This window comes from Mercurialis annua, linkage group LG7, assembly GCF_937616625.2.
Source record: "Mercurialis annua linkage group LG7, ddMerAnnu1.2, whole genome shotgun sequence".
NCBI classification, from domain to species: domain Eukaryota; kingdom Viridiplantae; phylum Streptophyta; class Magnoliopsida; order Malpighiales; family Euphorbiaceae; genus Mercurialis; species Mercurialis annua.
This window is the reverse complement of record NC_065576.1, coordinates 5,718,197-5,731,744: the sequence shown is the minus strand read 5'-3', so window position 1 is coordinate 5,731,744 and position 13,548 is coordinate 5,718,197. Positions and strand designations below refer to the sequence as shown.

The 13,548-nt window shown below is 30.3% G+C and overlaps 1 protein-coding gene across 1 annotated transcript; it reads left to right on the top strand.

Annotated features, from left to right (window-relative positions):
* Window positions 1-8,354: 8,354 nt before the first annotated feature.
* LOC126657640 (GTP-binding protein At2g22870) lies at window positions 8,355-12,253 on the top strand. The gene is made up of 4 exons (XM_050352353.2): window positions 8,355-8,853; window positions 9,124-9,193; window positions 11,420-11,582; window positions 11,847-12,253. The coding sequence occupies exons 1-4, from the start codon at window positions 8,397-8,399 to the stop codon at window positions 12,054-12,056; spliced, it is 900 nt and encodes a 299-aa protein (XP_050208310.1). The 5' UTR covers window positions 8,355-8,396; the 3' UTR covers window positions 12,057-12,253.
* Window positions 12,254-13,548: the final 1,295 nt, after the last annotated feature.

Here is a 13,548-nt window from a genome sequence, read left to right as displayed (position 1 = left end):
GCAAAATTTACTGAATAATCCTTTTTATTTTACTACTAAATAAAGGTTTTATAGTCATTAACTAATTAGTTATTTAATTAATCACTATTGTAATTAAAGTCTTAATTAGAATAGGTAGCTAATTATCTCCAATTTAGTTTTTAATATGTAAAAAGTAACTAAATTGTATATTAATTATCACGTTCTTTACAAACTGTTAAATAAAATCATCACCTTTTATATTTTTGCAAATCTATCATCTATGAGAAAATCGGGTGTTCTTTTCCTCCTAAATAAATGTCATAATCTCACTAATGCCCTAATTAACGCAAAAAAATATATTCCTCTTACTCTGTTCTTTTTTATTCCGGTTGTCAAGTCAACAATTCGTGATAAGATTTGCAAAAGAAATAAAAGTGGTGATTTTATTTGACACTTTTTAAATGACGTGATTAAAATGAAACAAATATGTAAAGCTGGTGATTTTATATGAAATGAACCCTTTTTTATTAGACTACATCTATTTTATTTTTAAAAAGTGACATTTTTTATGGTTATTATGATTAAAAGTTGTAAAATTAAAAATTCAAACCGTTTTAAATGATTAGCCGATTAAATAAATAACTATTTTACATTTTAAGTTTAGATTGTAAATATTAAAAATTATAATATTAAGGATTGGTTTATAAATAAAACATGGCCGAATTGGTCCATGCTCAACCTACTAAATATGAATTGATCTATTTATTTTAAAAAATAACTTAAGTTGGTGAATTGTATCTCATTTTTATATATTAAATTATTAATTTTTTTATTTTATTTGATGTTTGAATATAATCGACTCAAAATGTAAAATTATTGAATTAAAATTGTCAATTTTTTTATTATAGCTGTTAAAATATGAATTATTTTGCCTTTTATGAATTACTTTTTTTTTTTGTGAAAAGAAATGAACCCACGATTTTAACATTTTGGGTTTAGAGTTTATATCATTTGAAATACAACTCGTTAGTACTTTCAAAAATTACTTTCCAAGTTTGTATGAAGATGAATTTCATGATCAATTACCTCTGTACTTCATCAATCATTTTTCCTCAAAGAAACGGAAATTAATAGTTATAAATGTACAATCTCTTCATTTCGTGTATTTTTAATGTAAAGAAAACAAAGCTAACCGCACCATTTTTTTTTTCATAACCAGTTAATTAATAAATTCAAATAATGACAACAAAATATATAATCATATCATATGATACATTTTGATAACTTTCATTATTTCACATACTACTCACTTCATTCAGCAATTGTTTCAAGCTCCGGCCGCCATTTCAAAGAAGGGTAAATATTACTTCCGTCACCGTCGCCGCCATCGTCATCGTCACCATTATTATCCGTCTTGATTTCATGACCCAACACGCAAATCTCCTCCACTGATATCTTATCTGATAACAACATTTGAAGCTCTTGTTTTGTAATAATCAGTTTAATTCTCTTACAGTTACCGCCCGTAGAAACCGATGAAGTACCCTCCACCGGAGAATCATCACCGTCACTGATCACATTTCCGATCGTTAACTTATAATCACGAGCAAGATTCTGTAAATTAGAAGAAGAGTGTGATTTGATAATGTGAAATGTAAAGCAATTTCCCATGGCTGTGTTAATTCAAGAACTGTGAAATGAGAAATGGAGAGGAGTAAGTTAATTAAAAGGAAGAAGATGAGACGTTATGTAATGGAGAAGACGAAGAGAAATTTTAAAGGGACAAGCGATGAGCTGCTTGCATGTGCATATGAACGTGTGATAATATGAACAAGTTTACTTTTTGTTACATATAAAGCCTTAGAAATTAAAAGGGCAATTTCATTCCCACAAGTTTAATCTACTAATATATAAATTACTATATTTTTATCTAGAAAATTCGGTTTCAAATTTTTTTCCTCTAATGTTTTAATAATAATAATGATTATAATGAAGTAGTAATAATAATAAAAAGACAATGTGCGAGTCTGTAGCGGAACCCGAATTTCTTTTTAACTCGAGCTAGTCCACTTATGATCATTTCAATGGTGAGTCAAAATATTTAGTTAGGTGGGGCGGAATTTTTTAGACGAATTATACGATGTTTGTTCTTTTTTAACCGAATATTATGTTATTTGATATTATTTTTAAATTTTTAGACCAAATGATATTATTTTTTGAGTCTTATTTAAAAAAATATTTAATCCTTATTAAAATAATTATTCGGTACTCATCGATCTCGAAAATATTGAAAATAGGGTGGGACGCCCCACTCTAGTTTCGATAAGGACTATATCATTTACTTTGACCTTCTGATAGTTGGAATTAACATTTTTCGAACCGTTCTTGTCACGACCCGATTTTATGGATCGCGACAGGCGCTAGGATATGGGTATGGTTGTACCAAAACCCGTAGCAAGCCTCACGGAAATCAAATAAACATTTAAACCTGTAGAAAACTGCTCGGGGGCAACCGAGACTCCAACCTAAGTCTAGCAATTTATAATACAGTTCTAATATAAATAACTTAAGTATCTGAAATATTTCACAGCATGCCTTAAATATAATAATAAAATATTCCAGAATAAACATGCTAATAATAAACAATCGGTCTAATCGATAATCCCAATGCAATAACAAATCTAATATATAAACTAGTTCTACTGCGGTCTAAGAGTTTGAAAACAGAAATTAGTTTAATAACATAAAAAACTCCGAGGAATCAAAAGAATCGGAGTGGACCATATTTCAAATCATAAACCTGGAAAATTTGGGAAAACAACGGGGTCAGATATACTGAGATGAGTTCGCAATACTATTTACATTTATTAAGTTTAAAACCCTTAAATCAAAACATTTTTATACTAACATAATATGATTATGGAAAACAGTATTGAAATGATCCCAGCGTAAGTATGACATAGCATACCGATAAACCCAGAGTGGACGGGAACAAATCCTCGTCATATATCTATACCAGCGTAAGCAAGACTTACGTCTGCCGTTTCCCAGAGTACTTACCGGTGCACACAGTCTCGATACAAGCCTATCGAGTAGCTCGTTTCAATCCAGATCCATAATCCGTAAAAACAGTTCACAAACATTTATAATATTAAAATATGATGCGGTACTTAATAAAGCGGTAAATAGCACTACAAACTCACTGCTTGCTTATCCACGTGAAACTTCGGCAAACAGCTAACCCTGATTCGACTCCGGAGCGCGAGTAGTCGAAGAGTCTAAAATTAAATCATACGTTAAAATCGCTCCAACCCCTAACTCTAAGAATACTAGACACCACGTAGGACTAGCACAATTAATCAGACAATTAAATATCACACAGAGAACACAATTCTCAAATAAATTATAATGCCGTAATAATTCAAGACTATTGAGTTCACACCTTAAATCCAGTTCGAAATATTATTAAAATAATATTTCCAATAGTGGGTTAGCCGATCTTCATAAAACTACCAAGCTAAATCCACATGTCGGGCGACTCAAGTCTAACCCGACCCAACCAATAATCCATAATTATAAACCACAGTTTATAATTATAATTTAATAAAATAAAATGAATTAAATATCAACATGAACTCAATAGCTTGAAACCCAAGTAATTATAATTATCGGCAAAAAATTTCAAATAGTTAAATAATAAAATAAAGCTAAAATATAAATTAAATCCCAAAGGCATTCTAAGCCGAAAATCTTAAGTTATCGATTAAATAATAATTAATAATAATTATTAAATTAATTTTTAAATACTCAAATATTATTTTTAGGTCTTAAAAATAATATAATTAATTTGACAAACTTTCAAATTAAATAAAATCCCCAATTCTTATTTAATATAGTCAATATATAAAATCACATATAAACTATAATAAAATTAATATTAGTTTAAATTTAAAATAATAATGCCCAAAGAAATTTCAAATTATTGAATAAAAATATAATTATCGATCTCCAAGTATAATTATCGAAATAAAAATTTAACAATAGACATATCTAACATTATTCTTAGATCTAAAATAATGTTGTCAAAGTAATTTATAAATAATAATATTATCAATTTATTATAACAATAAATAATAATATTATTAAAATAATTTAAATAACAAAAAAATATAATGTTATTAAATTGCCAATTTATAAATCAAAACTAAAATCGTAGATTAAAATCGGAAATAATTAACGTCAAATAAAATGTGAGTAGTTAGAAATAAACTCAAGGAATTCAATTGATTTAAAACAAACAATTAATTAACCAACTTAGCCTATTAACCATCACTATCAATTTGAAGAAACAAAATAAATCTAATTACTCCTGCCAAAATCTATACTCACACAGCAAGGGCATTAATCTTTTCTAAGAATAATTTAACAAAGCTCAAGTTGGTTTGTAATTCAAATCTAATACCACTAATAACCAAGTAAAATCAATATAGTGATAACAAAACATGCACCCAGGTCTCATGAATAACAAAGCCAAGAACGAACTCAAGCAAACTGAAGAAAACGGTAACAATGGCAGTAGCAAGAAACCACCAACAACCAAAAGAGCGATGAACCGAATTCAACCTAATTTCAGAAAATTATACGTACTGTTTGAAAATAACACGTTCAATGATATTTGGAGATGATGCGGCTCAGTTTTAACGCGAGAACAATCCTAAGTACAACAAGAATCATGCCCAGAAACAGTTTAAGGATTTGGCAGCCACAACATACAAACGAAGAACCGAACGTTGCAAAAAAAAAACTAGGAAGATTGAACTTACCAAATGCCTTAGGATTGACGAGAACTAATAAAACTGATGTAACTATGAAACCCACCTCAGATTAAAGCTAAAACAATAGAGGTATGAGTTAGGAGACGGTAAAGCGATATCGAAAGAATAACCTTGAAAAGAGACGAAGAAAACTCACCGGATTCAAAAGCAATAGAGAAGAAACAAGGTTATGATATTAGAGTCTTATTGCTTGTGTGACGGCTAGGGTTGATAGAAAACAATAGACTATGAAAAATAGAATTTTTTAAAAACGCAAAAATACCCGAAATCTCGTAACAGCGCAGTGCACGTTCGTGCACTTGAGTGCACGATCGCGCACTCCATCGCTCCTCAAAATCACATCAAATTTTGATCCAACAGTCAACTTTTTGTCGTTCACAGCATACCAAAAAATGAGCCCGATTCAACGGTATCAATGTTTTATCAAAACATGTCAGATTTAGAAGGCACACAAACACAACATCGTTTATAATTCGGATGCAAATCAAATCGCCATCGAAAACTCACACGACACATGCGACACATATAATATACAACTCCAACCCCAATTAAAATTTCACACTTGCTAAGTCTAGGAGTGGGCATGGACCGGTTAACCGGTCCATGAGGGTAATTTGTAAACCGGTCCATTGTAATACGGTTTTTAAAATTAAAAACCTAAACCTAAAATTTTAAACGGTTAACCGGTAAATTGGTTAACCATAAAAAACGGTTCGGTTTTTCGGTTTTTCGGTTTTTAACCATATAACCATTAGAAAAATTAAAGACAAAAAAAGATATATTTTTAATTCTATTTGATTTTTTAGCAAACAAAAAAAAACTATAGAAATTCAAATTATATTAAAAAAATATAAATCTAAACTATCTTATAAATAGTTAAATCAATGCAAATATTTAAAACTATTATTATTTACAATTAATTTATGAGTAATATTAAAGCTAGGTTTGTATTTTTTGAATTGTTTGTAGTGTTGTTCACGTCCACTTTCTACTATTTATAGACTTAAATATTCCTATTTTTGTTAAGTAAATATTTTAATAAGGAAAACAAATTTCTTTTACAATATTTTCATATATAAAATCTCCTAAAATATATAAATATTCCTAAATAAAATATACGTCAATATATTTTTATATTTAAATTTTATTGTGTATATTATAAAATCAATATTATTTTATAGATCATAAAATATATCTTATTAATTATTAAAAATATATGAATATATATATATATAAACCGGTTACCGGTTAACCACGGTTTTTAGAAATCCAAAACCTAAACCTAAACCATTAACCATGAAAACTAAAAATCAAAACCTAAACCTAAACCGTTGGACCGGTTAACCACATTTTCCGGTTCGGTTTTCCGGTTTCGGTTCGGTTAATCGGTTTGACCGGTTTTTTTGCCCACCCCTAGCTAAGTCCACCATTAATAATCCGAAAGTAAGTCGAAAACACAACGAAACTATGACGGAAAAATACGGGATATTACAGTTCTTTTATTACAAAGTCTATTTTTTTGTCTTGACAATTCTGCAGTTTGGAATCAAAACTCTCCAAATTCCTTCTTAGTTCCGCTATTGATGGAATCAAACCAATGTAAATATATATATAATTATCTCATTTATCTTGGAGAATAAAAAAATTCTTCATTTTAATATAGTCCTCTAATTTCAAGTTTAAGGATATAATCGAAATAAAAAAGTACAAAAAGAGTTCAATTGTTCATCATGATAAATACTAGGGACACATTTGCACTTTCTTTCAGTTAAATCTTTATGCATAGTTGCATACATATATCTCTATTATAAAATTCAAGCATTTGAAAAGTATAAATATACAATGACAAAAAAAAAGTATAAATATACATGTCTGAAAAATATGATTAAAGGACATTTGTAAATGCTTTAATCATATTACTAGGGATAGATGTTTTTATCCTGAATTTTATATACATACTTTTCAAATGTTTTAATCATATTTTTCTGATCTATAAATACTAGGGAGTATAATTTCACTGATTTAGTTACAGAATCAAACAAAAATGGCAAATTAGAGAGCGAATTCCACTATCTTTCAAGATTAATTGAAAAATTAAAAATTATCCGCATTTTGTAGCTTGAACAAGAGTTCTCTATTTGAAATATAAAAGGTAATAAAATTTGAAAAATATATTCATTACATAATGAGAGATTGAGAAAAATAGAAGTGAACGTAATTAGCAAGGGATTAAAAGAGAAAATTGGAGCATATAATTTCAGCGTGTACGTTTTTGCTAGATTTATTGTAACAAGTTAACAGATTCTTTGTTATTTATAAGAGATAAATTGTAAATTGTATATTTGGATCCATGCATAAACACATTTTTTTTTGAATTGGCCCCTCCCTACTACAATTTATATATATATATTGAATTTTTATATTTTTATTCTCTAGACATTAGGACTTCAGTCTAAAAAAAATCAACATATCAAATTAGACAGGAAAAATATGATTAAAGGACATTTTTAATAAAAATATAAATGTAGAGAGCTAATTTAATAAATGTTAATATAAAAATCAATTAAAATATTATCACAATAGCACTAGCGCGCAGTGGCGGATCCAGGATGTTTGTATGGTGGGGTCCGTACTTATGATAAAAATTAAATGATAAAATATATAAATTTATCTAAATATTATACTTTGAAAAAAAAGCTAAATATTATGAACATGTTAATAATAATATTATAATCGTCATATGCTGAGTTAAATAATTAAAAAAATTGTAAATTATTAGATTCAATTGTCAATGAATCTAACTTTTTAATGATGTTTAACATAATTAACTGAATAAATTCATAAAAGAAAACAATAATTTATTATTAGATTATAAATTATTAAATAAAATTTAAGTATGTGATTTAATAAGTTTTTAAAATTTAATAAATATCAACAAATAAAAATGAATATAAAATTTATTAAATTTTATAATTGATTTTGATCAGGTAAAACTATAAATTTATACATCTTTAATATAAAATATAAAAATGGTAAATATTTTTATATTATTGCTGTCTATTTCGTTTTGTTGTCAAATTTGTAAGTCTAATTTTTATACATAATTGCAGCAACTATAGATTAATGAGGGTTGATTTAGTTGTATTTTTCTTATTTTTCCTTAAATGCATTGATGCATGTATATAATTTTTTTTTTTTAATGAAAGGATGGGGTCCATGGACCCCACCCTCCAAAGAGTGAATCCGCCTCTGCTAGCGCGTGTCGGAGTTCAACTCAATTCATTTCCGGAACTGAAAAACTTACTGCATACAAAATTAAAAATGTAGGAATTTAATATAAACAAATAAAATTAAAGAAATCCACTTTAAAAAGTATGATATTACAAAGATTTATTATTTTTTGTCTAATAATAAAATAAATAAAGTATGGTAAGACAAAACAAAATAACCATAGGAAGGAAATTAGCAATAACATATAAAAAAATCATTTTATTTCTATTTTTTTAAAATGAAACGCTGCCGTTTTACTTCCAGAAAGAAAATCAATTGGTATTACCCAATAAACATCTGCAGATAAAGGAAAAACGAACCAGAGCAAGAATGCTGCTAGTTCGGAGCCGCCTTTTCACGACTGTCCTGTCACCACCACCGTCTCTTCCTCCTCCGTTCCGGCAATCTCTACCTTTTACTCTCTCTTCCAACTTCTCCACTCAAAAATCTCCAAACCCAAAAATCTCCGCTTCAAAAACCTCCAAACCGGTACTTACCGACTCCGCCCGGTTCGCTCGGACCGTGCTCTTTGTCCCTCCCGGAGTAGAGCCAGATGAGGTCACCGAAAATATGGTGTTACCCGGGTCGAATATCGTTGTCGGACCTTACGCGGGTCACTCACAGATTAAGGAAGTGGAGTTTGTAAAGAGTAGCAGTCGGGCTAGAGATTGCCCGAGAGATGACCGACCCGAGTTTGCCATTTTGGGACGGTCTAATGTGGGGAAGTCTTCACTTATTAATGCTATGGTTAGAAAGAAAGAGGTTGCACTTACTTCTAAAAAACCAGGTTTAGTAGTGGCAATGGTGCATTCAAGTTTTAATATTTATGTACTTCTGTTTGTACAGTAGCACGGACACTTCATTCGATCAATGTTGTTTGTTGTTTCGGAAACATGTCGGACATTTGGCGTTTCGGACACTTCAATTTGATTTTAACATAGGAAACCTTAAAATAATGCCGTTCTGCTGTGTCTGTGTCCAAGTGTCCCATTTCCCGTGTATGTGTCCGTGATTTTATAGCTGCTTGTTTGAATTGATGATAGTTATTTTTATGTAGGGAAGACTCAGCTGATTAATCATTTCTTGGTGAATAAAAGTTGGTACATTGTGGATTTGCCTGGTTATGGGTAAGCAAAGCATAGCTTGCCTTTTTATTTTTAATCTAACTATTTTTATGCTGAGTCATTTTAATGGTTAAATATTAAGGTGGAATAATAAGTGGGATTTTAAGGGTAGCATTTGAAAGCTGATAGATGTCTATAGTATGCTTGCAAGTTCTTTTCTTTTCTTGATTAAGTATATGCTTCAAATTTCAAAAACTGCCTACAACAATGCTGAAATTTCTTTACTTGGGTACAAAAAGTTTCAGTTTAAAGAATGAGTATGCAACATTACCTTCGGGATGTATGTTTGATTGAGAAATTAACTTTTGTTTATGTTGAGTTTATCAGTGTTTGATTTATGTTGTCCAGTAAGGATATATGTTGCTTACCTGGAAAGGAACACGCTAGGAAAAATTCTTAGGTGAATCAAGTTCATAGTGTAGAATTATATACTTTTTGTTGATACTATGCCATGTGTTGTAATTGGTTTAAATCTCCAATGCACATCAAGATCACACTAGTTTATGATTGAGTTAACGTTTTTTGAATTAGAATTGATGTGGCTTTTATTGATTGGAGACTTGATTACACCATGTATCACACGATTACAAAAATTTAAAATGTTATTTATACCTAAAACTTTCTTCCAGACTAGGCATTTCTAGGACTTGAACTTCATGCTGTCTCTTTGTAAAGTTGTGGCAGTTATCTTAAATCTGTTTCCGAGTGAGTTGAGAATGAGTGAAAGATTGTACTTGACTCAGTGAAATATACCTTATCGAGCACATAGAAATTTGTATGTTTGCGGTAATGTTGGTTATATTCTTTGTTATATTACTTGTTCTACTTTAGCAACCATCTGCAGTGACCTTCTGTCTGCTCTGTATTTCATACATAATTAGAAAGTACCATTGAAGGTACTGCTATTTCATATACATGATCACAAACTGGAGTTATTCCTATTTTCCCCCATTGCCCCCCACTGTTATAGTTTATAAGTGACTTTTTAGTATTTAATTGTTTATCGGCTAAATTCACAACCATAGATGATGTATATTTTAGAGCATTAGTTGCTTATAGGTTATTATTGCTCATAGTTGTCTATTAGTCACTGCAGGCATGCATGTGTTTCTTGGGAGGCATATTACACACTCGTACTCTTCTTTTTTCTAAACAAACACTCGTATGCTTCTTTGAGAGTGCAGAATATCAGAGTTCCAATTTATCTAAAAATTCAAATTTGGATGCTTTGACATATGGGCATATAGTTGTTAAAAGTGCGCCCAAGGCGCGCCTAGGCACTAGAAAAGCGCTAGGCGAAGGTGTTGCGCCTAAAAAACACCTCAGGCAACCGCCTTTCTCCGGGCGCACTTAGGCGGTGCTAAGGCGTTAGAAGCGTAGCAATGCTGAGGCAAGAGGCGGCGATTCTTTGTTTAACAATTACAGAGGTTAAAGAAATCCTATTTTTTTGTATTTGTTATACTACTGCGTTTTGCGCCTTCAAAAAATAGAATAGAAACGTGTTGACTAATAATGAAAAATCCAAACAGAAACGTGAAGTTGAAATAAAATAGAAACCCTATTGTTAAAAATCTATTGTGATGATAGCTTGGTAAGGAAACATATTGCGGCAGCATCAGGGGCTGGAGAAGGGATTGGAGAAGGGAGAAACACATGAGTTAATACAAAATCAAAAATAGTTGCAGGAGATCAAGCTTCAGACTAGCTAAAGAAACATAAATTGTTGAGGAGGAGCAATCTGAAGATGAGATGTTTAAAGAATTTGATTCAAATGATCAGTTCGATTTTGATGTTTGTCTATCTGGGAGTGAGGGTCACTCACTCTTTGACAAAGAGAGAGTTAGAAGCAGAATAAAGAAACTAATGGATATTTTTAAGTTGCAACTAATATAGGCTAATAGTTTTTTTGGACTTCTTATTTTATTAGAACCATAGTTTTTGTTTTACGAATAATTATTATGCAAATGTTTATATATTTGCTATAGTTATAATTTTCTTTTTGACATATATGCGCCTAGCTTCGCTCGGACATGCATTTTTTTTGCGCCTAGCGCCTCAGGCTATATGAGGCCTTTGCACTTTAGGTGCGCCTAGGGCCTTTAACAATATGCAGATGGCATTTGATCTTCACTGCTATTAAGTCATGCTTCCTTTCTTTAACTTAATATATTTAAAGATTATATTTCCTTACCACAGTCTATTAAATTGTTACTGAATCTCTATTTTCAGGTTTGCTAAAGTCCCAAATTCTGCTCAAACGGATTGGTCAGCATTCACAAAAGGCTATTTTTTGAACAGAGAGACTCTGGTTGCTGTTCTACTTCTCATTGATGCAAGTGTGCCACCTCAAAAAATTGACCTAGATTGCGCTGATTGGCTTGGACGCAATAATGTAGGTTTCCCTCTTACTTGAATCTTCCTGTATAATCAATCTATGTTGCATGGAAATGAAACAAGGAAATTCCGAAACAGAAAACGGTGGAACAATTTTTTTCATATAACAAGTTATTATAAGTGTAAAGTTTCTGAGTTTTAGAATCGTTTCCAAAATCAAAAACGAAATGCCGATATGTTGCATTCGACAAGTTCCCATGCAACATAGCATATTGCTAAAACTAGTGGTTCCTCATGGTTTCCTACCTGTACAACATTTCAGATACCAATGACTTTCGTTTTCACAAAGTGCGACAAAATGAAGGGCGGGAAAGGAACGAGGCCTGACGATAACATCAGGAGTTTCCAAGAGTTGATCAAACAAAATTACCGGGAGCATCCCCCGTGGATCATGACTAGTAGTGTTACTAACTTGGGCAGAGATGAGCTTCTCCTACATATGTCACAGCTAAGAAACTACTGGGATCAATAAAATGTGAGTCGAACAACTACAGCTTATACTAATTCATGTTTAAAAAGTTTTTTTAAATAGATGTTTCAGTTTCTAACCAACAACTCGTTACTTGTTGATTCTTGTTAAAACTTATATCTAGAGTCGGAATCTGCGCTGCGATGAATGTAATGCGAATTCATGTGTATATAGACTGATTGCATCTTACCCTTTTGTTACTTTTCGTGTGTATAATACGGATTTACTTTCTTAGAACAATAGGTATTTTCTACGGGTTTACTTTCTTTGGTCAGTTTCAACATAGTTTGCCTTATCTAGAGGAGTACGAGTTATTGAGTATATGTTATTACTTAGGTCACTTGCTGCTCACCTGACTCTGTAAGTTTGACCAAGACCGTTTTCTGAATTTAATCGAATCTAAATCAGTTGGATGCCTTGACGACTTTGTCTTTCGTCAAACTTGAAATCATTTTCCGAATCGAATTGATTCATAATTTGTTTGATATCTTGATGACTTTGTCTTTTGTCAAACTTTGATTGCCTACATGATGCATGTTTGCTAATATATAAATATAAATACATTCTGTGCACATACGATTCTCAGCAGTTGGTCTGTTGATCCAACTGTTGAAAGTCAAATGCATAAGAACGAATACACAAAATTTGTTTGTATATTATATAAATATTAGTTAGTGTAGAAACTTGTGATCCCCAAGTATTTAGTATGATTGAAATTTATATTGCACAAAATCAAATGATTTATATTAAATTCTGCTATTAGTCTTTATTCATTTATCACTTGATTTTTCGTTAATTGTTTAATATGAAATTAATTCTTATCTCTGATACTCTTTTAAGTGCAACTGTGTTTGGAATAATTGTTATTTACTTAATATGAATGGGTAACGCTCCCGTCACTAATATTTTTTCGTTTATTTTTCTGAGATTTAAAATCATTAATGGATTTACTTTTATCTACTATGTTCAGATCATTATTTGAATCATTTGATATCATGTAAAATAATAAATTCATCTATTATGTTAGACATGTCCAATTTGATAAGATTTTAGAATTTATTTCCATTTCATCAAACCTTTTCTTGATCAAATATATTTATCAGATATAATAATAAAAGAATTATCAAAATCTCACTTAAAAGTTATAAGTTTATAGATGAATAATTTATTTATATAGTTGTTTATGTTTCGAATTTAATAAACATTTACATATATGCAAGAGTATACAAAAATTAGAAGTAAAAATTATTATTGAAATCCAATTAAAAATTTGAGTTTTTGTTGAAGGGTTTTTTTGACTAGTTGTTAGAATGACATAATTAGAGAAATGATTGCAGCCTATATGCATGAACCTGAATGATGCTGACTGATATAAATGACTAATTTAAGAAAGTTTTATATAGATTTTTTTATCTGAATACTACAATAACATTTTAACTATCCATGACATACATTTATCAAAATATAATACACAATTCAACTGTTCAGCTCAGCA

Bases quoted from the DNA above. Each gene is read 5' to 3' on its own strand.
- LOC126657640 (XM_050352353.2), top strand. From the start codon at position 8,397: ATGCTGCTAGTTCGGAGCCGCCTTTTCACGACTGTCCTGTCACCACCA. The intron at 9,194-11,419 runs GTAAGCAAAGCA...CTCTATTTTCAG, and splicing joins GTGGATTTGCCTGGTTATGG to GTTTGCTAAAGTCCCAAATT. The intron at 11,583-11,846 runs GTAGGTTTCCCT...ACAACATTTCAG, and splicing joins ATTGGCTTGGACGCAATAAT to ATACCAATGACTTTCGTTTT.